At 45.5% G+C, this 27,289-nt stretch overlaps 1 protein-coding gene across 15 annotated transcripts in view; it reads left to right on the top strand.

Moving 5' to 3' along the window:
• LOC139264436 (zinc finger protein 385D-like) overlaps positions 1-27,289 on the top strand; it is a 1,282,821-nt gene that overhangs the window by 1,072,010 nt on the left and 183,522 nt on the right. For 14 of the 15 annotated variants that reach the window (XM_070880896.1, XM_070880908.1, XM_070880897.1 and 11 more), the window contains one exon: positions 7,842-7,952. The exons of the other annotated variant lie outside the window; for it this stretch is intronic. In XM_070880896.1, the coding sequence (XP_070736997.1) occupies positions 7,842-7,952 (111 nt within the window). The remainder of the gene's footprint in view (positions 1-7,841; positions 7,953-27,289) is intronic. 15 annotated transcript variants of the gene reach the window in all.

A 27,289-nucleotide genomic window follows, 5' to 3' on the forward strand; every position in this document is an offset into this window, starting at 1 on the left:
GAGCACTGTATATAAGCAGGCCTCCCATGCTGCACCAGCACTCTGGAGTTTAAATAAAGGAGCTAAGGTCACACTTACTCACTGTCTACAGTACTCTGTTGCCTTACTTTATTTTGAGCATAACAATTGTCGACGAGATAACGAACCATCACGCGAAAATGCAAAGAACTGTTGGTATCCTGGAGAAATTCTCAGAAGGGGATGATTGGGAGGCCTTTGTGGAGTGACTCAAACAATACTTCATGGCCAATGAGCTGGAAGGGGCCGAGAACGCTGCCAAACGAAGGGCAATCCTCCTCACCGTCTGTGGGGCAACAACCGATGGCGTCATGAAGAATCTTCTAGCTCTGGTGAAACCAAGAACCAAATCCTATGAAGAACTGTGTACGCTGGTCCGGGAGCTCCTAAATCCGAAGGAAAGCATTTTAATGGCAAGGTATCGATTCTACACGTGTCATCGGTCTGAAGGCCAGGAAGTGGCGAGCTACGTCGCCGAACTGAGGCGCCTTGCAGGACATTGCAAATTCGATGGATTCCTTGAACAAATGCGAAGAGGCTTTTTTGTGCTTGGCATTGACCATGAGGTTATCCTTCGCAAACTATTGACTGTTGAAACACCAAATCTGAGCAAAGCCATAACGATAGCCCAGGCATTTATATCCACCAGCGATAACACCAAACAAATTTCACAGCATAAAGAGGTTTCGGCTGGTACTGTACACAAAGTAACATCAATTTCAGGCAGGAATGCAAATGGCAGAACATACACGCCGGCAGCTGCACGACCTCAGATGACCCAGAGTACACCATGAATCGGTAATGCGAGGCAGTTAACACCTTGTTGGCGCTGCGGAGGTGATCATTGAGCCCATCAATGCCGCATCAAACACTATGCATGCAAAGGCTGTGGAACATTGGGACACCTCCAGCGAATGTGCAGATGAGCTGTAAACCCTGCAAACCACCATGTTGCAGAAGAAGATCGATCCATGGTGGATCAGGCTGAACTAGAGACATGAACCGAGGAGGCAGAAGTGCACGGGGCACACACCTTCACACGAAATGTCCACCGATCATGTTAAAAGTTGAACTGAATGGAATTCCAGTAACCATGGAACTGAACTCGGGTGCGAATCAGTCTATTATGAGCAAAAAGGCCTTCAACAGGCTGTGGTGCAACAAGGCACACAGGCCCAAGTTTGGCCCCATTCATACCAAGTTAAGAACTTACACCAAAGAGCTGATTCCTGTTATTTGCAGCGCAGAAGTAAAAGTCTCCTATGATGGAGCAGTGCACGAACTCCCCCTATGGATTGTACCAGGAGATGACCCCACACTGTTCGGCAGAAGTTGGCTGGGAAAAATCTGCTGGAAATGGGACGACATCCGAGCGCTCTCGTCCGTCGACAATGCCTCATGTGCCTAGGTTCTGAGCAAGTTCTCGTCGTTGTTTGAGCCAGGCATTGGAAGGTACACCACCCATCCACCACAAGGCATGGGCAATGCCATATATGATGCGAGAGAAAGTGGAAATTGAGCTGGACAAGCTGCAGCGAGAAGACATCATCGCACCGGTGGAGTTCAATGAGTGGCCAGTCCGATTGTGCCGATTCTCAAAGGCGACGGCACGGTCAGAATTTGTGGGGACTATAAAGTAACGATTAACCGTTTTTAGCTACAGGACCAGTACCCGCTACCCAAGGCAGATGACCTATTTGCGATCCTGGCTGGAGGAAAGACATTCATCAAGTTGGACCTGACCTTGGCCCACGTGATGCAAGAGCTGGAGGAATCATCGAAAGGCCTCACCTGCATTAACATGCATAAAGATCTGTTCATCTACAATAGATGCCTGTTTGGGATTCGATCGGCCATGGCAATTTTCCAAAGAAACATGGAGAGTCTGCTAAAGTCGGTTCCGCGCACCATGGTTTTCCAGGATGACACACTGGTCACAGGTCGGGACACCATCGAACACTTGCAGAACCTGGAAGAGGTTCTAAATCGGCTACATCGTGTGGGACTCAGGTTGAAATGCTCGAAGTGTGTTTTCCTGGCAGAGGTCGAGTTCTTAGGGAGAAGAATCGCGGCAGATGGCATTGGACCCACTGACGCCAAGATGGAGGCGATCAAGAATGCGCCAAGACCACAGAACATGACGGAGCTGTGGTCATTCCTGGGACTCCTCAACTATTTTGGTAATTTCCTACCCGGGTTAAGCACCTTGCTAGAACCCCTACATGTGTTGCTATGCAAGGGAGACGAATGGGTATGGGGGAAATCACAAGAGACTGCTTTTGAGAAAGCCAGAAATCAGTTATGTTCCACAAACTGCTTGTTCTGTATAACCCATGTAAATGATTAGTGCTAGCTTGCAATGCGTCTTCATATGGGGTCTGGTGCGTGTTACAACAAGCTAACGAATCGGGAACATTGCAACCGGTTGCCTATGCATCCAGGAATTTGTCCAAGGCCGAAAGGGCTTACAGCATGATTGAAAAAGAGGCTCTGGCATGCGTTTACAGGGTGAAAAAAATGCACCAGTATCTGTTTGGTCTCAAGGTTGAGCTAGAAACTGACCATAAGCCGCTCATATCGCTATTCTCAGAGAGCAAATAGATAAACACCAATGCCTCTGCCCGCATCCAAAGATGGGCACTCACGCTGTCTGCATGCAACTATGTAATCCGCCACAGACCAGGCACAGAGAACTGCACTGATGCTCTCAGTCGGCTAACATTGCCCACCACCGGGGTGGAAATGGCACAGCCTGCAGACTTACTCTTTGTGATGGATGCATTCGAAAACGAAAACTCACCCGTTACGGCCTGTCAGATCTGGACCTGGACCAGCCAGGATCCTTTACTGTCCCTGGTAAAAAACTGTGTCCTCCATGGGAGCTGGTCCAGCGTCCCAGTGGAGATGCATGAGGCGATCAAGCTGTTCCAGCGGCGCAAAGATGAAATATCCATACAGGCAGACTGTATTTTGTGGGGTAATTGCATGGTTTTGCCTAAGAAAGGCAGAGAAATGTTCATACGCAACCTACACAGTACCCACCGAGACATAGTAATGATGAAAGCTATAGCCAGATCCCATGTGTGATGGCCCGGCATCGACTCATACTTAGAGTCTTGCGTGCGTCAATGCAACACTTGCTCTCAACTGAGCAATGCACCCAGAGAGGCACCACTAAGTTTGTGGTCATGGCCCTCCAAACCATGGTCTAGGATCCACGTTGACTTTGTGGGCCCATTTCTTGGCAAAATGTTTTTGGTTGTTATGGATGCTTATTCAAAATGGATTGATTGTGAAATAATGTCTGTAAGCACGTCCACTGCCACCATCGAAAGCCTAGGAGGCATGTTTGCTACATACAGCCTGCCTGATGTCCTTGTCAGCGACAATGGGCCGTGCTTCACCAGTGCTGAATTCAAGGAATTCATGACCCGCAATGGGATCAAGCATGTCACATTTGCCCCATTCAAGCCCAAAGGCCAGGCAGAACGGGCGGTCTAAACCATCAAGCAAAGCTTGAAACGTGTGTCAGAAGGCTCCCTGCAGACCTGCCTGTCCCGAGTCCTGCTCAACTACTGCACCAGATCCCACTCGCTCACCGGGGTTCCCCCAGCCGAGCTGCTCATGAAAAGGATGCTTAAAACAAGGCTCTCTCTTGTCCACCCTGATCTCTATGATCACGTCGAGGAAAGGCAGCATCAACAAAGCACGTACCATGATCGCGCAAACTTGTCACGCAGTATTGAAGTCAATGACCCTGTGTTTGTACTCAATTATGGACATGGTCCCAAATGGTTTGCTGGCACTGTCATAGCCAAAGAAGGGAGTAGGGTGTTTCAAGTCAAACTTGCCAATGGACTAACTTACAGAAAGCATTTGGACCAAACCAAACTGCGATTCCCAAACAACCACGAGCAACCCGAAGAGGACATCACCAACTTTAACCCTCCAACAGACACACAAGTGGCAACCGACATCATGGTTGAGCACAAAGCTGAACTCACCATCTCCAGCAGCCCAGCAAGGCCAACTGCCCAGCAGCCCAGCGAAGAATCAACCAACTCACCCACACCCGCATTTGTACCAAGACGATCGACAAGAGAGTGAAAAGCCCCAGATCGTCTCACCCTGTAAATAAGTGTACTATTGACTTTGGGAGGGAGTGATGTTATGTATGTAATCGTAGGCAACCTGTATCATACCGCCACCAGAGGGCCTACCTGTTGTCGTCCCAAGGGATCCCAGCATCATTTGGGAGCACTGTATATAAGCAGGCCTCCCATGCTGCACCAGCACTCTGGAGTTTAAATAAAGGAGCTCAGGTCACACTTACTCACTGTCTACAGTACTCCGTTGCATTACTTTATTTTGAGCATAACAACAAGAGTATATGCCTGTGTGGAGAAGAAAGGTGCAACTGAGTGTGTCTGTTGAGATAGATAGAGAAGGTGTGTGTACGTGTGTTTGGAGGAGAGCCGATTTACACATATTGTTGTAACTCAAATTTTGTCGGCTAGGTGATTTGCATAATAATCCTTGATCTGAGTGCCAATTTGGGTGGCTGTAGGGAGCACACTCATGCTGCAAGTCAAGAATTGTGTGTACCCCACATTTAAAGGAATGGGAACAATTAAAGGAAAGATCCACAACAGGGTGACAAAAACATCTGCAGTCTTAACAAAGACTGAAAACGCAGCATGAGTCTGTAGGCAAGGGACTGAGCAGCCTCTTTTTGATAGCTGTTGAAGTAGAGGTGATCTGTGCGAGGTGATTCTAAGGGCACCCGTGAGTGTCACTCCATGGCACTATTCCATTAATCCACAATGCAGCATGCTGGGAGGAGGTGGAGGTCGGCTTGATGTTACAGTTGACCAGCTGTGTCACTGGATGTGCCTGTCCTGTGGTACATCCTAGTGACATTGGTCCTTTCCAGAATTCCACAGCTCTGCAACAGGCTTTCCGATAATCCAGACCATGTGAGGATCGTTCTGCTCAGTTATCACCAGATAAGTGCGACAAGCCTATAAATATGGTTGATGTCATCTTGGCTTTTGGCAATCAGGCTTTTCTGATAATCATCCTGGCATGCCTTCTTTCATGCAGTACCACATAAAGCCTGATATATTGTCATTGGGATGCTTCTCAAGAACCATCTAGCAGAATGGTTAGTTAGATTTTCACACATAAAGGGGCCCAATGTCACAACCTACAATGAGAGTTTGAGCCTCTATATGCACTAATTGTTTGCCAAAACTTGTCTACAGATGTGAATGTGTGGGCACCAGTGGGTGGGCACGGTGCACCTCTCGTGCTGCCTGACCAGCCTGGCATAGGAACACAGTAACATAGAAAGTGCTGGATGAAAAATAAAACCACGGACTATCTAGTTCACCTTCTACCATCCTGGTAGTCGCATGATACAACAATAATGGAGTTGTTGACTAATCATGGCAATCAATCCCTGTCAGTTAGTCGACAACAGCCCCAGACATCCATTCACTGCACGTCTTGGGCTTGCCAGGAAAGAGTGTCACATGAAAAGAGGCGCAGACTTGGAGTTATTGGTCTCTGCTCCCTTTTCCAGTTGTAACGCCTCATGAGCACAGGACAAAACATCCTCTCCACGCCCCCCGCCCACCCCCTCCCCCCCAGGTATTTATTATTGTTCAGAGAGAATGCTTGTGTGTATGTGTGTGTGTGTGTGTGTGTGTGTGAGGTAAATGGGGAGCAGATGATATTTTTAATAATTCTGTGTAACATTCTGCATTATCTATTGTAGCACGTGCTACTGCTGTGGCAGCTTGAGTACCCTGGATTCTTTCATTCTATTATAAAACATCTGTCACCATGATGAAGAGTTGACTGCACCTCAGCCTACACATTTGTACTGCTGCTGTGTCTGAAACACAGCTGACATGAAACCCCCTTCTGCTTCGTTTGATGTGCAATCAGTACTGCTTAACAGAGAGGACTGGTGCAGAATTTGATCAGACGAGTAAGCAGCAGTTTGGTGCAAACTGTAAATGTGTGCTTTGTTTCGTTTTTAATCAGCTATATACCACGCTGGTCAGTTTTGTTTAATCAATTATGTTTATTGAACTTGCTAGATAAAATAATAAATCAGAGCAAATCTTTGCAGTCAAGGTGATTGGAAGTGATTTGACTTATTACAGTTAGCTTTTTATACCACATTCAAAAGTACATCATAAATGTTGGGGCAATACCGGTTATTTTTAGCTCCTATTTATATCTTCTTTGACCTGTTTTTTTTGAGGGAGTTGAGTTTTATGTTGGGCAAGCTGAAGGATGTCAGTGGTTCCCCAGGAGTCAGGTTAGGTCTCCTGACTCAGGCAGAAGTTTCACTCCGCAGCACTTGCACTGGTATTAGCCCTCTGGCTCTTCTCTGTATTGCCTCCAGCACTAGAATGTCTTTCTCCTGGGTCTTGGTGACCAGAACTGGTCTGGTCTAACCGGAGCACAATACAGTTTGAGCATGACTTCCTCTGATTTATAGTCTACTGTTTGGCTACTTCGACCAACATTCTATTTATTTTCTGCTCTGCATTGATTGGACATATTGAGGGTTGAGACTTTTAAAACTCCTAGATCTTTTCTACTTTCATCCTTGGCTTTTTTTACACCACTAATGGAACATGTGTGCCACCTTGAAATTGAAAAGGGAAACAAGTGCCAGCATAAAATTGACAGGGGGTGTAGTGTCACCTCGAACTGGGATGTGAAGATGAGCAGAGTATTCACCTTAAACTGAAGGACCAAAAGTGTTAGCTTTAACTGGTGGGAGGAAGTGGTGTAAAAAATTGACAACACATCAAAAGGATATGGGAACGGATAAAAAACACCCAGAGATGATGATGGTGGTGTAGGTGCCGATCTTTTTATATGCAGCCCGCTGGCTCCATGATTAGCAACTGAATGGGTCACAAAGCATTTTAGTGACCTCTGTGCTAGATAAATATGTTAGATTCCCCAATATACTAAAATTGCATATCATATCTACTTTTTCCACAAACTTTATACTAATTCTCTCAAACCCCAAACACTTAAAAAAAAATCATGAATAAAAATGCCCTCACTAACATCTTGGACAAATGTAGGTTGATATCTCTGATCGAATATTCATGTATAGTCCATAGATCGTGAGTTACAATAATTTCTCTTTGTACATTTGCAATGGAGCCTTTACATGCGTGCACCAAAATCAGCCAGTCAGCATTGCATTGTTGAAGCTACTTATCAGTCAGCACATCAACTTGACCAATTCTGGAGCTTATGAAGTTAACATTAAAAAGAATTGCTGTGCCAGAGGAGCTCTCTATCTTAAACTTTGACCACCATAATAGGCTATTATGTTACAATTACACACATAACAGCTATCCTTGTTGGATTTAAAGCACTTCTTGGAGCCAAAAATATAACAGCATAACCTAGATTATAGAGTACCCACCAACTGTGTAAGAATGCAGCTCTAGGCCCACAGTTCCGTATGTAGAAACCTCACCTCAGTTTGTTATGGGAAGACACTGAGAGGAGACCAGACACTTTCCTAGAGGGAGGGCAGGAAGAATATTCAACCCAGATTGCTTTTCAAACAGCCAGTTCAGTGGTACTGGCAGAAACCTAAAAGCAACTCACTTGTCCATCTGGAGAGTCAGGTTTGCTACGTAACAAGAGCAGAAGATCTAGAGAGGGGAAAAAACATCCAGCAAATAAACACCTTAAAAATACACAACATTTAGTAAGTCAAGCTGTGACCTTTGAAGGAGATAAAGAAATCTAATTGAATTTCTTGTCCTTTTTCACAGATGGACCCAGTTCAGAAAGCAGTGATAAATCACACGTTTGGGGTTCCTCTTCCTCCAAGAAGAAAACAAGTAATTTCATGCAACATCTGCCAACTAAGATTTAATTCTGATGTGAGTGTACGAGGCACCAGGATACATTTGAGCCCATAGTTGATTGCTCCAGAGATGTATTTAATTCTACACATAACACACTGATAGACATTAGGCAAAAGCAAAGTGTTACTGAAACATCAACCCAGAATGGCATGTTCTACAATTTTTAGGGCTTGTTTTGTGCTGCAAAAACTAGTTTTATTGTAGTTGCCAACTAATTATTTCGTATTCAAACCCTGGTACCTTACTAGAACTGTTAATTTATTTATTTTACGAAAAACCTGTGATAAAATAATAGAGGAATGTTAAAATCCTGAATGTCTTATTCAGATTTAGGATGTTGGAAAAAAGTTCAGGCATGTTGTCAATGCCAATTATTTTGTAGATGAAGAATCTTTTGACCCATTCAGCATCTTATCTCAGCCATCAATCACTTTTTGTCATGGATGAGCGGCAGTTCTGATTTGTTGTTCAAACTCACCAGTGTGAAAAATGTCGCACCTGGAGGCTTTAGAAAATATTCTCAAATAAAGGTTGCCACAGAGCTTGGCTGTGTACAATACACAGAGCTACACTATAGGTGTATTCCATCTGTGAACTGTATACAAACACAAGCCTTTTAATCCAGCATCAGCCTCAGCTAAAAGATTGAGGTCATTGAAGATCATGTGTGGAAGTTGCTAAAAAGTATTAAAAGAACTTTCCAAGTACTGTTAATACCGTGTAGTCATTGCACAAAGAATAGTTTTGTCCAGAGGCAATGTCTTGACAGATATATAAAAATATTATCTGGCAAAAATGTTTTTATTTGAGGAGTAAAAGGAACTAAAACAGCCATGTGTCACTTCCATCAAAATGACGTTGGGACCGAAATTGCCCCCCGCACCAAACGGGGCGGATAATTCAAATTAAATGATTATTCTCCACCCAAATCCATGGGGTGGAGAATAGAGGGAAATTGGCCTCTTGGCCTTTTTAATTTGTCATGGCGATGTTTGGGGCACTGAGGGGGCGGAAGTGCTTCAGGAGCGGGGCAGAAGGCGAGTGGTGTCATCAGCACCACCCTGAGCATGTCAGCGCGACACAGACATGCCGCATCGCACTGACGCGTAGCAACGTCCGTCCCCTTCAGTTACAGGGGAGGGTCGCTGCGAGCGCTGCAGCCACTATAGTGGTGCCCACTGGGCCACCAAGGAGCGTTTTGACCAGGCCAGCGGCCCAGTACCCAAGAGCGGGTGCTGGGCTGCCTGTTGGCAACCCAGCAGAACCCGTGGCCACCATTGTAGGACCTACTTCAGAGTCGTCCGACAATTAAAGTAAAATGACGACGCAGCGGTGCACCCTCCCATTTTAGTGCGGACACGCCGCCCAGCCACCAGCAGCTCCCCTAAGGAAAAAGCTGTCGGGGGTACCGAGCGGTAGTGGCTCCGCTCCCGCGTGCCAATTTCCCTCGTGGGGCAGAAAAGGGTCGCCGCCAGACGGTAAGGGGTCACCACATGCCCGACAGGGCAGGAACACGGGTGGGACAGAAACCAGTTTCCACCGCCTGCAGGATCAATTTTGGATGGGTCAGCCCATCCATCTGCCCCCGGTCGGAAAGGCCTTATCGCCCCATTACCGAGATCTTAAAGAGGGGGGCAATTTTGGTCCCGTCATGTGTAAATGACACAATGATGAATTTTGATATGTTTTACATTATTACATTAGTTAATTTAGATTGTGGTTCAAGCTTTGGATGGTCTGAAATCCAGAGCTTAAGACTGAATTTTAAGACTGTGGCAAGCCAATCAAACAATGGTGATTCTTGCAAATGCTTTTCAGTTTTGCTTATGGAACAACTGACCTTTGGTCTTCACTTATCACTAAGTGCCAATAAATTAAGGATCCGATGGATGCATCACTACCACGAAGCCACCTTCCACACTTCAACTAGATAACGGGGGATCACAAGAATGCACCACCATAAGGACACATATACATCCCCCCCAGTACACCGGGTTCCAATAGAGACAGTAGTACTGCACGATTACATATTTATCCTTCCTATAGGATCAGTATGCATCCATGGAAAAAACATAGAAAAAAAGTAAAGGGTCACAAACTGCAACGCCAAACTGTCCATGCCTGCTGGAAACTCTAGTGCCCACCTGTGGAGGGACGGGAGGTTACCCAGGCCTGTTTTTTGCCTTCTACGAGGTGGATGGAGGTCCCACCCCTTACATGGCACTGGATATTTTCGAACCCCTTGCACAACCGGATCTCTGCTGTTATCTGGGAGGTCTACTGGTCTCCTACTGACTTCCCTCCCCACCGTAGAATTTCAGAATCAGAAAGTCTCGAATTTGCTACAACACCTTCCTGCTGTTTCAGTAGTTGTATTGAATAATGTGTTTCTCTTTGGCATATTTCTCCAATTTAACATCGAAGAGATCTAGGGGTATAATTCCCATAGGGTTCTCCCAATCTGCCACCCTAATTTAGGTGGAAAATTGACGGGAAACACTGGAGAAACCCTGGGCCTTTTCTCCAGGGATTCCACCACTGAAAAGATGCAACAGAGGAATCAGGAGAACCCCTGTAGTAATTCCAGGAACTAGTTGTCATGATTTGGAATGCACTGCCTAAAAGGGTGGTGGTCGAAGATTCAATAGTAACTTTCGAAAGAGTATTGGATATATTACCTGAAAAGGAGAACTTTGTACGGCTATGGAGAAAGAGCACAAGAGTGAGACTAATTGGACAACTCTTTCAAGGAGCTAGCACAGGAACGATGGGCCGAATGGCCCCCTTCTGTGCAGTATGATTCTATGATTCTGTAAACTACTTGCCTCCACAGCCTACCTTGTTAAGCTATTCCAAAAAAAGACCACCTTCTTAGTAACATCTCCTTACATCCTGCCTGAATCGACCTAATCTCAGTTGAACCTCATATCTCTCCTTCTGTTGTTTTGTATCAATTCAAGTAGCCCTGTCTACTATCTCGCATGTACATCATAATAATGTAGTTGTTTAAACAACATATTTGGCACTGGAACAGACATAGGTACTTACTGGATACCCATGATAATAACAACAATAACTTGCATTTCTATAGCACCTTTAGTGTAGTAAAACATCCCTCGGCGCTTCACAAGAGCATAACCAGACAAAAATTCACATCAAGCCACAATGGAGATATTAGGACAGGTGATGTAGGTTTTAAACATCGTCTTAAAAGAGGAACAAGAGATGGGGAAGCCTAAAGATTTTGGGAGGGAATTCCAGAGCTTACTGCTTAGAGGCCTGATGGCATGGCCACCAACGGAAGTGGGGCCAGAATTGGAGGAATGCAGAGTTCTCGGAGGGTTGTCGGGATGGAGCGATAGAGATGGGCGAGGGCATGGAAGGATTTGAACACAAGGGTGGGAACTTTAAAATCGAGGCGTTAATGGACCGGGAACCAGTGTAGGTCAACAAGCACTGGGGTGATGGGTGAATGAGACTTGATGCGAGTTAGGATAAAGGCAGCAGAGTTTTACATGAGCTCAACTTTACAAAGGGTGGAAGATGGGAGGGAGGCCGGACGGGAGAGTATTGGAATAGTCAAGTCTGGAAGTAACAGAAGTATGGATGAGGATTTCAGCAGCAGATGTGCTGAAGTAGGGACGGAGACAGGCAATATGCAAATTGGTGGTTTTTGTGATGGAGAGGATGTGGGGTCTCCAAAGATAATGGTGTGGGGGTGGGAAGCCATTGCAGGCAATTTTCTGACCACGACTAGATAGATAAGTGCGGAACCAGGTAAGGGTGGTCCCACTTAGCTAGACAAGCATTGAGAGGCGTTTGAGGAGGATGGTGTGGTTAATTGTGTCAATGGTGCAGACAGGTCAAGAAGGATGAGGAGAGATAGTGGCTTAAGAAAAAATGATTGCGTACCATCTCCACAGATATAAACTCCCTCAGTTATCACAAGAGAGCTATTGGCCACAAAATTCCTCAGGAGTTCCATTGGCCTCCCATCATAACTTTGGGGTGGGGGAGACAGACAGAACCCCTAGGAAAACAGTTGGTTGTGCCGGGTCACCATCATTTTGTTGGTTGCCTTGTAAGGGGCAGAACCTCCATCTGCTCATTACAATTCAAATGATGGCCAGGGCTGTGGACTCCCTATACCAGGAGTTCCTGCTCCTTAGGCTGAACAAGCACCCAATGTATCATTGGAGTCCAGTTCGCTAAGAGAGTGGCAGCATATTAGTCTCCACTAGGGCACAAGTGGATTCTACCTGTGGGGCCTATGTCAGGCAAATGGTATTGACCCTCAAAGTGAGGCAGAGTTTTTTTAAAACATTGCAAATCAGTCCCTTTAGTCGGAGGCTGTGGGAAACGTGGTTGAGATCGTGGGGGGAGGCCTGGCGAATGTCCCGTCGGCAGCCAGACACTGGTATTCCCAGCAGCCATGGGAAGGTAGGTGTGCTTCAAGTGGAGATTGTGCCCGCCTGTCTGATGGTGATTAGGTGCCCTCGCAATAAGTATATAAACTTTGGCAGGGTCAGCAGTGGAAGGCATTGGGGGGTGAGGTACAATCCTGGAACAATCCACAGGATTTCAACCCCGCTATACCTAGATTTTCCACTTGCCACGACTTGATTTTATGGTGCTAATTGGGCGAATGACAAAGGAAAATGGAACTGAGATCTGTAATGCCTTTTCTCAACCCACACTCACTCCCATTCCAGGTCAAGACATCATTCCCAATGGCTGTTGGAAGCACCCGCCAATCTTTGGCAGAAGAGAATTTTAAGGACCTGAATTCATCTCCTGATGAAATAAAATTGGCATTAATAAGTATTTATGGTTTCAGATCACTTATTCATACAGAGGTTAAAAATGTAGCATAGTCAATAGATAGCTCCATCAGCTACAAGATAAATGGCTATATTTTTCATTCCATTTTTGTTATCAAACTACTGGAGACTACAATACTGAAGTGCTGCATGTACTTTCATTTCAGTGATTATGTCGTAGTAAATCAGCTAGGCTGCTGTGATGGATCAGTATACATTGTATAGTGTGTGGAAGAGGCAGCTGGACAGAGATAGATGTCCCTATGCTACCACATAGATTGATCGAAAGAGCACATCTTACTGAATAATGCACAAGTGATAAACTCAACACTGCAGTATGACTTTAAGGTTCCTTGTTGGATAAAGCATATCTGCTGAGACCCTTTCCTGTTTTTTTGTTTACAAGATGTTCTATTTGTAAAAGAGAATATTACTTTCAATATAAAATGTTTCCCCGCTTGATACTCCTGGTCGGTACTGAGTTTTTAATCATGTTGGAGCATTGGGACATCATCCACAACTAGTAGGGATGTTGATCCATGTTCCATAACTTAAGCTGCTCACTGGTAGATCTTCTGCTTACATCAGCTAAGTGACTGAGACCAATTTTCCTCTCATCAGGAGCTCCATAGTAATATTAACAGCATCTTGAAGTGATACGATATATGTCTTCTCTATTATATTCCAGCCATCACGTTGGGTCATTCCTGAGCTGTATACAACAGTAAGTTTAAAAGGTCTAGGAAAACGATTCACTCAAGAGTTTTAAGGCCTACATTGCACTATGTTCTTTTTTTTTGTGCCAGCATTTAAGTTCTTATGCCAATTGGAATAATTTTTTTTTGTGCCCCATGTCACCACTGGGTTCATAGAATCATAGAAATTTACAGCACGGAAGGAAACCATTTCGGCCCATCGTGTCTGTGCCGACCGACGAAGAGCTATCAAACCTCATCCCACTTTCCAGCTCTAGGTCCGTAGTCCTGCAGGTTACGGCACTCTAAGTGCACATCCAAGCACTTTTTAAATGTGATGAGGGTTTCTGCCTTTACCCTTTCAGCAGTGAGTTCCAGATCCCCACCACCCTCTGGGTGAAGAAATTTCCCCTGAAATCTCCTCTAAAGCTCCTACCAATTACTTTTAATTTATGCCCCCTGGTTGTTGACCTCTCTGCTAAGGGAAATCAGCCCTTTCTATCCACTCTATCTTGGCCCCTCATAATTTTATACACCTCAATAAGGTCTCCCCTCAGTCTCCTCTGTTCCAAAGAAAACCACCTCAGCCTATCGAATCTTTCATAATAGCTAACATTCTCCAATCCAGGCAACATCCTTGGTAAATCTCCTCTGTACCCTCTCCAGTGCAATCACATCTTTCTTGTAATGTGGTGACCTAAACTGCACACAGTACTCCAGCTGTGGCTTAACTAGTGGTTTATATAGTTCAAGCATAACCTCCCTCTCTTGTATTCTATGCCTCGACTAATAAAGGCAAGTATTCCGTATGCCTTCTTAACCATCTTATTTACCTGGCCTGCTACCTTCAGGGAACTGTGGACCTGCACTCCAAGGTCCCTTTGTTCCTCTACACTTCTCAGTGTCCTACCATTTAATGTCTATTCCCTTTTCTTGTTAGCTCTCCCCAAATGCATTACACCACACTTTTCCGGATTGAATTCCATTTGCCACTGTTCTGCCCACCTACCAATTGATTGATATCTTCCTGCAGTCTACAGCTTTCTTTTTCATTATCAACCAAACAACCAATTTTTGTATAATCTGCAAACTTCTTAATCATACCCCCTACATTCAAGTCTAAATCATTGATATAGACCACAAAAAGCAAGGGACATGGTACTGAGCCCCGCAGTACCCTACTGAAAACAGCCTTCCAGTCACAAAGACATCCATCAACCATTACACTTTGCTTCCTGCCTCTGAGCCAATTTTGGATCCAACTTGCCACTTTGCCCTGGATCCCATGGGTTTTTACTTTCGTGGCCCATCTGCCATGTGGGACCTTATCAAAAGCCTTTGCTAAAATCTATATACGGTTCATCAAATGCACTACCCTCATCGAAGAGGTTGCCTCCTCAAAAAATGCAATCAAGTTAGTCAGACACGACCTTTCCTTAACAAATCCATGCTGACAGTCCTTGATTAATCCGTGTCTTTCTAAATTAAGATTTATCCTGTCCCTCAGAATTTTTGCCAATAATTTTCCCGCCACTGAGGTTAGGCTGACTGGCCTGTAATTACTCGGCCCACCCCTTTTTCGTGTTTTAAAGAAAGGCACAACATTAACGATCCTCCAGTCCTTTGGCACCACACCTGTAGCCAGAGAGGATTGGAAAATGATCGTCAGAGCCTCTGCTATATCCTATTTTGCTTCTCTTAACAGCCTGGGATACATTTCATCTGGGCCTGGGATTTATCCACTTTCAAAGATGCCAAACCCCTTAAGACTTCCTCTCTCGCTATGTTTGTTTCTTCTAATATTTTACACTCCTCCTCCCTGATTGCAATGTCTGCATCGCCCCTTTCCTTTGTGAAAATAGACGCAAAGTATTCATTAAGAACCATACCCATGTCTTTGCCTCCACACACAGATTACCTCTATGGTTTCTAATAGGCCCTACTCTTTCTCTAGTTATCCTCTTGCTCTTAATGTATTCGTAAAACATCTTTGGATTTTCCATGATTTTACTTGCCAACAATTTTTCATGCTCTCTCTTTGCTTTTCTAATATCCTTTTTAATTGTGCCCCTGCACTTTCTATACTCCTCTAGAGTGTCTGCAGTATTGAGCTCTCTGTATCTGTCATAAGCCTCCCTTTGTTCTTTATCCTACCCTGTATATCCAGGAGGTTCCAGATTTGTTAATCCCAACCTTTTTCTTTAAGGGAACATACTTGCTCTGAACTTTCAGGATCTCCTCCTTGAATGCCTCCCACTGCTCTGACACTGATTTACCTTGAAGTAGCCGTTTCCAGTCCAATTTGGCTAAATCCCATCTTAGCTTAGCAGAATTGGCTTTTCCCCAATAGGGAACATTTATTCCGAGTCTATCTTTGTCCTTTTACATAACAACCCTAAATCTAACTGAATTATGATCACTAGCACCAAAATGCTTTTCCACTGATACCCCTTTCACCTGCCCAGCTTCATTCCCGAAAACTAAGTCCAGAACTGCCCCCTCCCTTGTTGGGTTTGTTACATACTGGCTAAAAAAAGTTCTCCTGAATGCATTTTAGGAATTCCGCACCCTCGATACTGTCATGTATTCAACCAGCATTGTAACCCATGTATAAACTGACCGAAGTTGTCCAGGATCTGTGAGCAAAATACCTGCAGAAATTGCAGAAATGGACACTGGGGGAAATCGCTGGAAGCTGCAGTTCAGCGAGTTCATGTGGAGCACGTATACAGTTCATACACCAGGACGCCACCGATAATGATGAAAGTGCTCCTCAATGGCATCCCAGTATCAATGGAGTTAGACACGGGTGCCAGCCAGTCCCTGATGGGTATCAAACAGTTCAAAAAGTTGTGGGCATCCAAGGCCAGGAGGCCAAAATTATCGCCGATTGACGCACAGCTACGGACTTACACAAAGCAGATCATTCCGGTGCTAGGCAGCGCCACGGTAGTCGTGACCCACAAAGATTCGGAGAACAGGTTGCCACTCTGGATTGTCCCAGGGGACGGTCCCGCACTACTGGGGAGGAGTTGGTTTGCTGTCATGAACTGGAAATGGGGCGATGTCAATGCAATTTCCTCTGTGGAGCGAGTATCATGCTCACAGATCCTGGACAAATTTGACTCATTATTTCAACCCGGCATTGGCACTTTCATGGGGGCCAAGGTAGTGATTCACATAAACCCGGACGCCAGACCAGTACACCACAAGGCCAGAGCGGTGCCTTACGTGATGCGGGAAAAGATAGAAGGCGAATTGGACCGCCTGTTGAGGGAAGGCATCATCTCGCCAGTCGAATTCAGTGACTGGGCGAGCCCGATTGTGCCGGTGCTCAAGGCAGATGGGCCGGTCAGGATATGTGGTGATTACAAGGCCACCATCAATTGGGTGTCACTCCAAGACCAGCACCCGCTACCGAGAGCGGAGGACCTCTTTGCGACGCTATCCGGTGGCAAACTTTTTTCAAAATTGGACCTGACCTCAGCTTACATGACCCAGGAGCTGACGAGTGAGTCGAAGAAGCTGACCACCATCACGACACACAAGGGGTTGTTTGAGTACAACAGATGTCCATTCGGGATTCGCTCGGCCGCCGCGATTTTCCAACGAAATATGGAAAGCCTCCTCAAGTCGATTCCAGGGATGACATCCTCATTACGGGTTACGATACTGAAGAACACCTCCACAACCTGGAGGAGGTGCTACGCAGACTGGACCGGGTAGGTCTACGACTGAGAAAGGCGAAGTGTGTCTTCCTAGCTCCAGAGGTAGAATTCCTGGGGATAAGGGTAGTAGCAGATGGGATGAGCCCTACTGCATCCAAGACGGAAGCGATCCAGAGAGCACCCAAACCCCGTAACACGACGGAGCTGCGTTCGTTCCTGGGGCTCCTGAACTATTTTGGTAACTTTCTTCCCAAATTGAGCATGCTGCTAGAGCCGCTACACGTGCTCCTATGCAAAGGTCGAGAATGGGTCTGGGGGGACAGCCAGGAAAGGGCTTTTAATAGAGCACGCAATTTGTTATGTTCCAACAATCTGTTAACGCTATATGACCCATGTAAGAAACTTGTGTTAACGTGCGATGCGTCGTCCTATGGTGTCGGGTGTGTGTTGCAGCATGTCAGTGCCAAGGGTCAGTTACAGCCGGTTTCTTATGCCTCCAGGAGTCTGTCCCAGGCAGAAAGGGGCTACGGGATGGTAGAAAAGGAGGCGCTCGCATGTGTATATGCGGTAAAGAAAATGCACCAGTACCTGTTTGGCAGGAAATTTGAGCTGGAGACAGATCACAAACCCCTAACGTCCCTTTTGGCCGACAACAAGGCCATAAATGCAAATGCATCGGCCCGCATACAGAGGTGGGCACTCACGTTAGCTGCCTATGACTACACAATTCGGCACAGACCGGGCACCGAAAACTGCGCCGATGCACTCAGCAGGCTCCCACTAGCCACCACTGAGGGGGCTATCGAGCATGGTGCTGAGATGGTCATGGCTGTTGAAGCTTTCAGAAGCGAAGGCTCACCTGTGACAGCCCGTCAGATTAAAGTCTGGACAAATAGAGACCCGCTATTGTCTCTAGTCAAGAATTGTGTCCTGAATGGGGACTGGGAAGCCACGTACAGGGCATGCCCTGAGAAATTTAAACCATTTCACAGGCGCAAGGATGAACTCTCGATTCAGGCCGATTGCCTACTGTGGGGAAACCGCGTAGTCATGCCCCAGATGGGCAGAGAGGTGTTCATCAGAGAACTCCACAATGGGCACCCGGGCATTGTCACGATGAAGGCAATTGCCAGGTCACACGTTTGGTGGCCAGGGATAGACGCAGATCTGGAACTTTGTGTTCGCAGGTGCAACACGTGTGCCCAGCTGGGCCATGCGCGCAGGGAAGCCGCCCTTAGCCCCTGGCCATGGCCCGCCAAGCCTTGGTCACGCATCCATGTGGACTATGCAGGTCCTTTCATGGGGAAAATGTTTTTGGTTGTAGTAGACGCCTACTCCAAATGGATCGAGTGTGACATTTTAAATTCAAGCACATCCTCTGCCACGGTAGAAAGTCTACGGGCAATGTTCGCCGCCCACGGTCTACCGGACATCTTGGTCAGCGACAATGGCCCGTGCTTCACAAGCACTGAATTCCAGGACTTCATGGCAGGCAATGGAATTAACCATGTTAGAACGGCACCGTTCAAGCCGGCCTCAAACGGCCAGGCAGAATGAGCAGTGCAGATAATCAAACAGGGGATGCTCAGATTCCAAGCGGGTTCCCTACAAACCCGCTTATCACGCCTCCTGTTGGCCTCTCGATTCCGACCACACTCACTCACAGGGGTTCCACCCGCAGAGCTACTAATGAAAAGGATGCTCAAAACCCGATTATCCCTTATACACCCCACCATGAAAGAAATTGTCGAGAGCAGGCGCCAGTCACAATATCACTACCATAACAGGAATGCGAGGGCGCGATGTATTGATGTAAATGATCCTGTTTTTGTCCTCAACTACGCTGCAGGGCCCAAATGGCTCACAGGCACTGTGGTTGCCAAAGAGGGAAATAGGATTCTGGTAGTTAAACTTACCAATGGACAAATCTGCCGCAAACATGTGGATCAAACAAAAAGAAGGTTCAGCAACCCCATAGAAGAAGCAGAGGAAGAACACGATATAGAGTTCACTCCACCACAGGTGACCGAACACTGGAACCAAAGGGAGGAGAGCCCAGTCACTGTGGGCAGTCCGGACAGGCCTGAGGCACTGCAAACAGCAGACACTCAGGCCAGCGCCCAACAACCGGAGCCCCAACTCAGGCGCTCTACAAGGGAGCATAAACCACCAGAGAGACTCAACATGTGATCCCAATAAGACTTTGGGGGGGGAGATGATGTCATGTATTCAACCAGCATTGTAACCCATGTATAAACTGACCTAAGTTGTACACCGTGAGAACACTGACCACTAGGTGGGAGACACTCCTAACCTGGACCTTCAGGTATAAAAGGGGAAGCTCCATCCACCTTCATCACTTGAGTGCTAAGGAATAAAGGACAGGTCACAGACTGACCTTCTCTCAAGCATGGGCCTCATGTGCATTTATACTGTGTAGTAAGGACGTATCAGATACCATTCACAATAATTCTATCCCAGTTATAATTAGGATAGTTGAAATTCCCTCGTGTTACTGTCCTATAGTTTTTGCACTTCTCACAAATCTGCCTAGATATTTGCTCTTCTATTTCCCTCTGACTGTTTGGGAGTATATAGTACATTCCCAACAGTGCGATCACCCCTTTTTTATTCTTAAATTCGACCCATATGGCCTCATTTGATGATCCTTCTAACATACCATCCCTCCTCACAGTTGTAATTGTTTCTTTAATCAATACTGTGAACCCTCTCCTTTTTTACCCCTCTCTCTATCCCGTCTGAAAACTCTGTAACCAGGAATGTTCAGCTGCTATACCTGCCCTTCTTTCAGCCATGTCTAACTAATTGCTATAATATACTCCCAAGTGTCTATCTGTGCTCTCAGCTCATTTGCCTTATTCCCTATACTCCCTTGCATTGAAGTATATACCATTTAGAAATGGCAAACTCCCTTTTGTCTATTTTCTAGCCCTTGGTTCCTCTGTCTTCGAAATTCACTTTCTACATTTTTGCTTTCCAATTTCTGCTTTGCTTCTCTCCCTTATGAATCTATTCTCAGGTTCCTATCCCCCTCCCAATGTAGTTTAAACCCTCCCTAACAGCACTAGCAACCCCCCGCGAGGATATTGGTCCCAACTCTGTTGAGGAGCAACCCGTCCGGCTTGTACAGGTCTCCTCTCCCAGAAATGGTCCTAATGCCTCAGGGATCTAAAGCCCTCCCTGCTCTCCAGCCACACATTCATCTGCTCTATCCGCTTTTTTCTGTCCTCATTAGCACGTGGCACCAGGAGTAATCCGGAGATTACTACCTTTGAGGTCCTGCTTTTCAATCTCTCCTAGCTCCCTAAACTCTGCCTGCAGGACATCATCCCTCTTTCTACCTATGTCATTGGTGCTGATATGGACCACGACTTCTGGCTGTTCTCCCTCCCCCTTCAGAATGCCCTGCAGCTGCTCGGTGACATCCTTGACCCTGGCATCAGGGAGGCAACATACCATCCCGGAGTTACATCTGCGGCCGCAGAAACGCCTGTCTGCTCCCCTAACTTTTGAATCCCCTACCACTATTGCCCTTCCACTCTTCTTCCTCCACCCAGTGCAGTTGAACCACCCATGGTGCCATGGATTTGGCTCTGGCTGCACTCCCCAGAGGAACCATTGCCCTCACCAGTACTCAGAACAGAATACTGGTTGGAGAGCGAAATGCACTCAAAGGACTCCTGCACTATTTGCCTGGTCCTCCTCATCTGTCTGGCAGTCACCCACTTCCTCTCTGCCTGCACACTCTTAAGCTATGGGTGGCCAGTTCTAGAAATGTGCTGTCCACAAAGTTCTCAGTCTCGCAGATGCACTGGAGTGATTCCAGCCACCGCTGGGTTTTCCAGTGGGAATCCCACTATCTGACATGTTTGACAAAAGGATCAATCGAGGGATACAGGCATGTTAGGCTTCACGTAAGGTGCTCTGTGCCCACTTGCCATTACCCAAATGTGCAGAGGTAACCATTCATGGTGTATACAGACGCTCCTATTACCAAAGGAAGCTGTGACAGCAGGCTCACTGGTATGGGAATGCTTGACTAATTTGGAGTTGGATGCCTTTTTTAGAAGCACCCCAATCACATTATGTTCTGCTTTCAGTGGCACTGCATTAGCAAAGGCATGTCAGGATGATCAATAAACAACACATCTGATTTACTGCACCCACCAAGATGCCATAAGCTATAATTACAAATGTAGTTGCACCTACCTGGTATGACTGTTGGGGATCTCACTGTACAACGCTTGGATCAGCAGAGAGCCAGATGCAGAATTGTACCATTTGTAGTTAGGACAACTGCAGCTACCATACCAAGCCTGCCTCCAGCCCCCTCCAAGCATGCTGCTAGGTAGGTGGTGTGGTGAAGTGGCACAGAGGACATCCCTTTTCCCAGCTACCGCACACAATACCATCTCCAATTCAGCAGCTATAAAGCAGGGATCAGGTGCTGGGCTGCACTGTCACTTGCCAGCTGACCCACACTTGCACAGTGAGATTCCTTTCTCTTCATTTTTGCCTGTTACATGTTGGCCCTCTCCGCATTCAACCTTACAATGACTCCAATAATTTTGTAACTGCCGTTTCCCATTAATTATCTGCACCTTTCATTTTTACTGACATGTCATTTTCCTCTCCAAACACTGGTGTGCTCCCTGCACTTGCCCAAATCTACACCTGGAATTGTGAATATTTATGTAGATGAGCTGGCCTATAAAAGTGCTATTAATTAGCATATTATCATTGATGCGATTGGATCAATTATTGACCATTTTCGAACTGATTTATAATGAAAATTGGCCCCTCTGTCTTCCCGCTGTCTGTCTGTCGGCCAATGATATCAGTTGTGATTTCTGCTGGTAGGTAGGATAATGCATACCAATAGGGCGTATTTTCCTGATGGAGAAGAATTGGTGTGTTTCTTTACAGATGTGCGCTCTGACCCACACGATTTTCTGATAGTCACCGTGTCCAGTTTGTAGACCCAAGGAATTCTATTATTTGAAGGGGCTGCTCCTCAAATTCTGGTTGCACTTCAGTCCCACACTCCTGATCTTTGGGCACCCTGTGCAGAGGGGAGCGGGCAGGTCGGAAGGCCTCCACGAGGGCTGCACCTGGGCATGGCCATTAATTTGTAGTTAGTTACCTTCTTCAGGACATCTAGAGGTTGAAATGCACTTGATGGGTTGAATGGCCATTTCTTATTCTATACTGCCTTTATAGTCTCATTTGACAGGGTAGGTTGGAATTATTAAAGAAACCATAAAACATCTGTTCAATTGAGTCTCACATATCCAACAATTTATTGGGTTATAACAGTGCTGCACAAAACGTATATCCAGCAGCTCTAAAGAGCTCAAATCATTGTATAAAAGATAGTTTTTTGGGTGAAGATAGGCCACGTAAAACAATACAAGAGATAATGCTGTTTTGATTAAGAAAGAATTGTTTGAAATCTGGTTAGGAATGGGTTGAGTGTTTTAACGATAAATGCAGATAGAGGTCACAAGATCATGAGATAGTTACAGATTAACCAAGTCATTCCACCCATCTTAGCTTATCAATCAGCAAAGACCATGCATTTGCCCTTCATAGCATCCACCTATTTTTTAAATGATTCGAATGTTTTAGCTCTGTTACCCTACCTGGAGGTTCATCTCCTCCATTGATTACTCTTTGTGTGAAGAAGAACTTCTTGACATCAGCCCTAAAGTTGCCCCTTATTCATTTGAACCTGAAACTACTGAAATGCTCTAAGGAACATTGGGGTCGAAATTCATCTACTTACCACCACTCCATTGCGCCATGAAATGGCAAAAAATGGTGGCCAACAGGCTGACATTGGCGATGTCAGGACCTCTTCAAGGGGCACGCACATCTTTGAGGTAAATTGGGGTTTAAGCTTTTGGACTGTTTTTTTAACATTTCATTAAAATAGTGGGTTGCTGTAATAAATGTTAAAAGTTTTTTAAAGTGTGTAGGGAGTGCTGCTGGCTGCTCGCAAGGCCTTGGATGGTAAAGGAAGGCCTCTAAGAAGAGAGAAATTGCTAAAAATGCTCAGGTCAGGCAATATCTGTCAAGAGTGAAACAGAGTTCATGGCCGCGATCTCGCCAACTGTAGCAAGATCGGGGCAGCCGGGGTGGGTGGCGGGTGGCAAAGTTGCTCCTCACTCCAGACTGCACTGTATGAAGAAACTTCTGTTCATGGGGCTTGCTAAGCCCGCCCTGTGAGGTTCCCGGCCAATTAAAAGGAAGCCGATCTGATAATGTCATTTGATGATGTGTCATCAGCCAGTTTGCTTAAAGGACCATGGCCACATTTATTTTGACAGTTTTCTGTCAGTGTTCTATAGCATTGAGGTGCTGCAAACACTAACAATCACTGCACAAAGGTGCACGGTTGCATCCAGGCTCTCCCATGACTACCTCCAGATGTTTATGGAGGGAGACACAGCATGCAGGGAGATTCTGTTCTCTTCTGGAAGAGACCTCCCCAGGACACCAACGCAGCCTGGTTGCATAATGCACAGGAGCTCACAAGCAGAGATGTCATCAGGAGGACTAGGCTGCAGTGGTACAAACCTTTTGTGATCTCAGTAGATCACGAAATGTTACTGCAAAGCCACACTCAAACTCATCCTACTGTTCCACTCATCACTCTGCCTTCCTACCCTACTCCTGCACATCCTTACTCACACCAACTTACCTTGCACCTCCACCCATCCCTCTCTCTCTATCTACATTATCACATCACTATCTCACTATCCACACCTGACACTCATCTTTATCCTTGTCGAATCATACCAACTAACAACACACAAGGCTAGGCACTTGGGTCTTTTAGTCAATGTCCATGTAGAGTTTCTGCTAATGTGTTGTCAAACATTAAAATCTTTGTTTTGAACACTGCGTTCTTGGACAGATTTGTGTGAACCTTTAGATGTGGCTTAGTGAGTTGTAGTGAATAGTAAGATATAAGGGTATGCCCCAGAATGCTGATGAGTGTGAAAGGAATGGCTTGGGCATTATAGGGATGCTTTATTGTGTTGGTGTGGAATGGTGCCAACCTGGCGCATCATGTGGCAGTTAGGATGTACAGCGTCAAGTGAAATAAATGTGGCCATGGTGAGGCCATCCCTGGTGCTAAGGACAGCAATGTGGTCGGGTGCTGATGCCCTGTGTACTGTGCAGCATCAGGTGATTGCGGGGAAGGTTGGTGTTGTTGTTGGTGATGCTGGTATGTTTAGTGATGTTGGTGTTGGGGCTGATCCTGGTGAGATTCTGAGGACCAAGGTGAGATTATCTCAAGGGCACCAATGCTGCTGGAATAGATAGCAGCTGAAGTTGAGATGGCAGAAGTGATCTGTTAATGGTGAGAGAGGTTGCTCCAAGGAGGTGACACTGGATAGAGAGTACACTACAGACACTTCCAAATTGCATACAGCTCAAAAGTGTCTTCCAAATCCTGAAAGCTTTAGCCTCTGTGATTGGAAAGTGAACAGCTGTGAAATGGTAGCTTTTATACCACTTCTGCAGCTGTCAGCTACTCAAAGCAAAGTAGAGTCATTGAGAACCTGACACATTTACCTGACATGAAGTCCAAGCAACGTAAGCGCTGAAAAATTTGGAAAAATGTTAAGTCCCTGGTAAAATTATTTTTAAATATCTCTAAACTACCTCTTAATGATGTTAATTGGGTGGCCCACTGCTTGGTGTTGAGTCTGTGAACCGCAGGCAGACCCAACACTTTGGAAACTGACAAGGAGGCGGGTTCAGAGCGGGATCCTGCCCCGCTGTCAATCACGGCCATTTTCACCGCCACCTCCAAACCCACACTCGCAGGACTGGTATGATTCCGGCCCACATCTCAGGTCAAGATGCTGCCTGACCAGCTTAGCATTTCCAGCATTTTATGCTGTCATTTCAGATTCATAGCCTCCGCTCGCAGAGGGAAGAGGAAAACACAGGAGAGGAAGAAGCCAAAGAGAAGGAAGCAGAAGGGTAAAGTTGGTAGTTAGATGGCTTTTGAAGATGCATTCACTGGCCTTGACTAGTAGTCTGAGGTCATGAAGCTTCTTTGAGCACTGGGGTCAGGTGTTGGGGGGGGGCGACACTGCTCGTAGTGACGGCCTCGGTGATGTATTCCCACATCTTTCTGGAGAGCCTCCTGATCCCTGTGGGTAGAGTACCTGTCTTGCAGTGTTGACACTTGCCTAAAGCTAGAGTGCTACGTGCAAGACCTTGGGTGCCCCTTCCCTAGCTTGCTGAGCCATTTGGGTCAGTGCTGAAACAGTTTTTACCATTTTTGAGGTTCAGAAGGGAATTCAGCTGTAAGAGCTGACTAATCACTTTTGGGACTTATTTTTATTGTTTTTTTTTATAAAGGTAGTAAGGGCTGTAAACTGTATTTTTTCATTGCATTTTTAATAGTATTAGTTCTGAGTGCATTGTCCCTTTAATTCACAGCCCTTTTAATTGCCCGCAATGCCTTATGAGCTCCTCAGCCTTGTTCCCAGAGGCTGTATGAAGCTCAAATACCACTCAGAGCAAACTTTGCCTGGGAGGTCTCCACTAATACCACCAGGAGGGTATTGCACAGAAGGTTAGCGCTGCACCACCAATCTCCAGCCCCCAGATGAATTTATTCTCTTTAGAGTTGCGGCCATTTTCAGCGACCATTAACTCCGGTTGCCGGTGATACAAATTTCTAGGCCATGATATGTTGAGGCGATGGAAAATTAGAAACATTAAGGAAGGCAACAGTCAATGATGAATAACGTAGCATGTAAGGTTAGATATGCTGTAATTTTATCTAATTTATTTTTGGGATGCTGGGAAAACATTTGTCAAACCATTTTTCAGGAAATCAAATGGAGTGGAGTGCATGCTCATAGAATCATAGAATCACAGAAGGAGGCCTTGTGCGAGCTCTTTGAAAGAGTTATCCAATTAGTCCCACTCCCCCCGCTCTTTCTCCTTGTCACTGCAAACAGATCAAACAGATAGTTTATAGTTTTGGGAAAGAATGGGATTGGTGAACCAAATTACCTTTTCTCATTTCATGCTTTTTAAGTTCTTTTATGAAAAGATTGCTCATTTAAACCAAGTAAGACTGGTTCCAGATACAATTCAGTGCTGTTACATACAAGAAGAAATGTTGGTTGTTTGAGAGCTATTACATGGAAACTGATTATTGAAAGTGCATTTAATGGCAAAATTAGCAAAGGTGCGCTTTGTAATAAAATAAATTAGAGCTAACTTTCTTATATATTGACTATCAGTAATAACATGTCCATTTACTTGGATTGGTTATTTTCACCTGTTTCTCCTGGAGACCTATCTACGGGCAACCAAAACATATGCAGATGGTCCATAATCTTTCCTTTCATAATTTGGTTTATCTTGACAACATTTAGTAATTATTTTAAAATGATATTTTATGGGAAAAAAGTTTAAAACCAGTCATTAGATTTAACAGTCCAGCCGTTATCAGCATGGTTTGTTTCATGTTGACCCAAAGCTGGTCATATAATTCCTCAGGCACTATAATAAAACAGAAAAATCAAATGCAATTCATATTTTATAAAACAAGATCCAAGAGCCCCAGTGCACCTGAAAAGCTGAAAAGGTACCTCAGGATTGAAGCAACAGCAATTGTGAAATGTATATAGATCAACAAACTGTCAATTCTCACCAAGTTGTTCAAACATCATTTGTTAAGTTAAAAAAAAATCTCCTTGCTGATCCCACGGACAACAGTTTCCCTTCTTCACCTTATTCAAGTAATCATTATTTAAGTGTGAGCCTTGGCAGTGTATTTCAGCAGACCAATCAATCGATGGAGCTTCACAGCCAAATTTATTCTGTCCTCATTCACAGACGCACTTTGCTCACATAAATCAATGGCAGTGCAGTTTTAAAATAAATGTTGCCTTTTTTAATAGTGGGTGTGGTGCAACAGAGTTAGGTCGATGGGCATGGGCAGAGGAGCAGTACGTGAGGCTCAGGTTAACTAGAGAAACAGTGACTGAGTTGTTCTACCTTATAAAGCTTGCAGGGACAGTCTACCTCCATTCGAAATTATCTGTGATAGTGAAGGTTACCACTGCCCTCAACATTCATGTCATGAAGACCTTCCAGCTATCCACAAT

The sequence above is a fragment of the Pristiophorus japonicus genome, chromosome 5 (genome assembly GCF_044704955.1).
Source record: "Pristiophorus japonicus isolate sPriJap1 chromosome 5, sPriJap1.hap1, whole genome shotgun sequence".
NCBI lineage: Eukaryota > Metazoa > Chordata > Chondrichthyes > Pristiophoridae > Pristiophorus > Pristiophorus japonicus.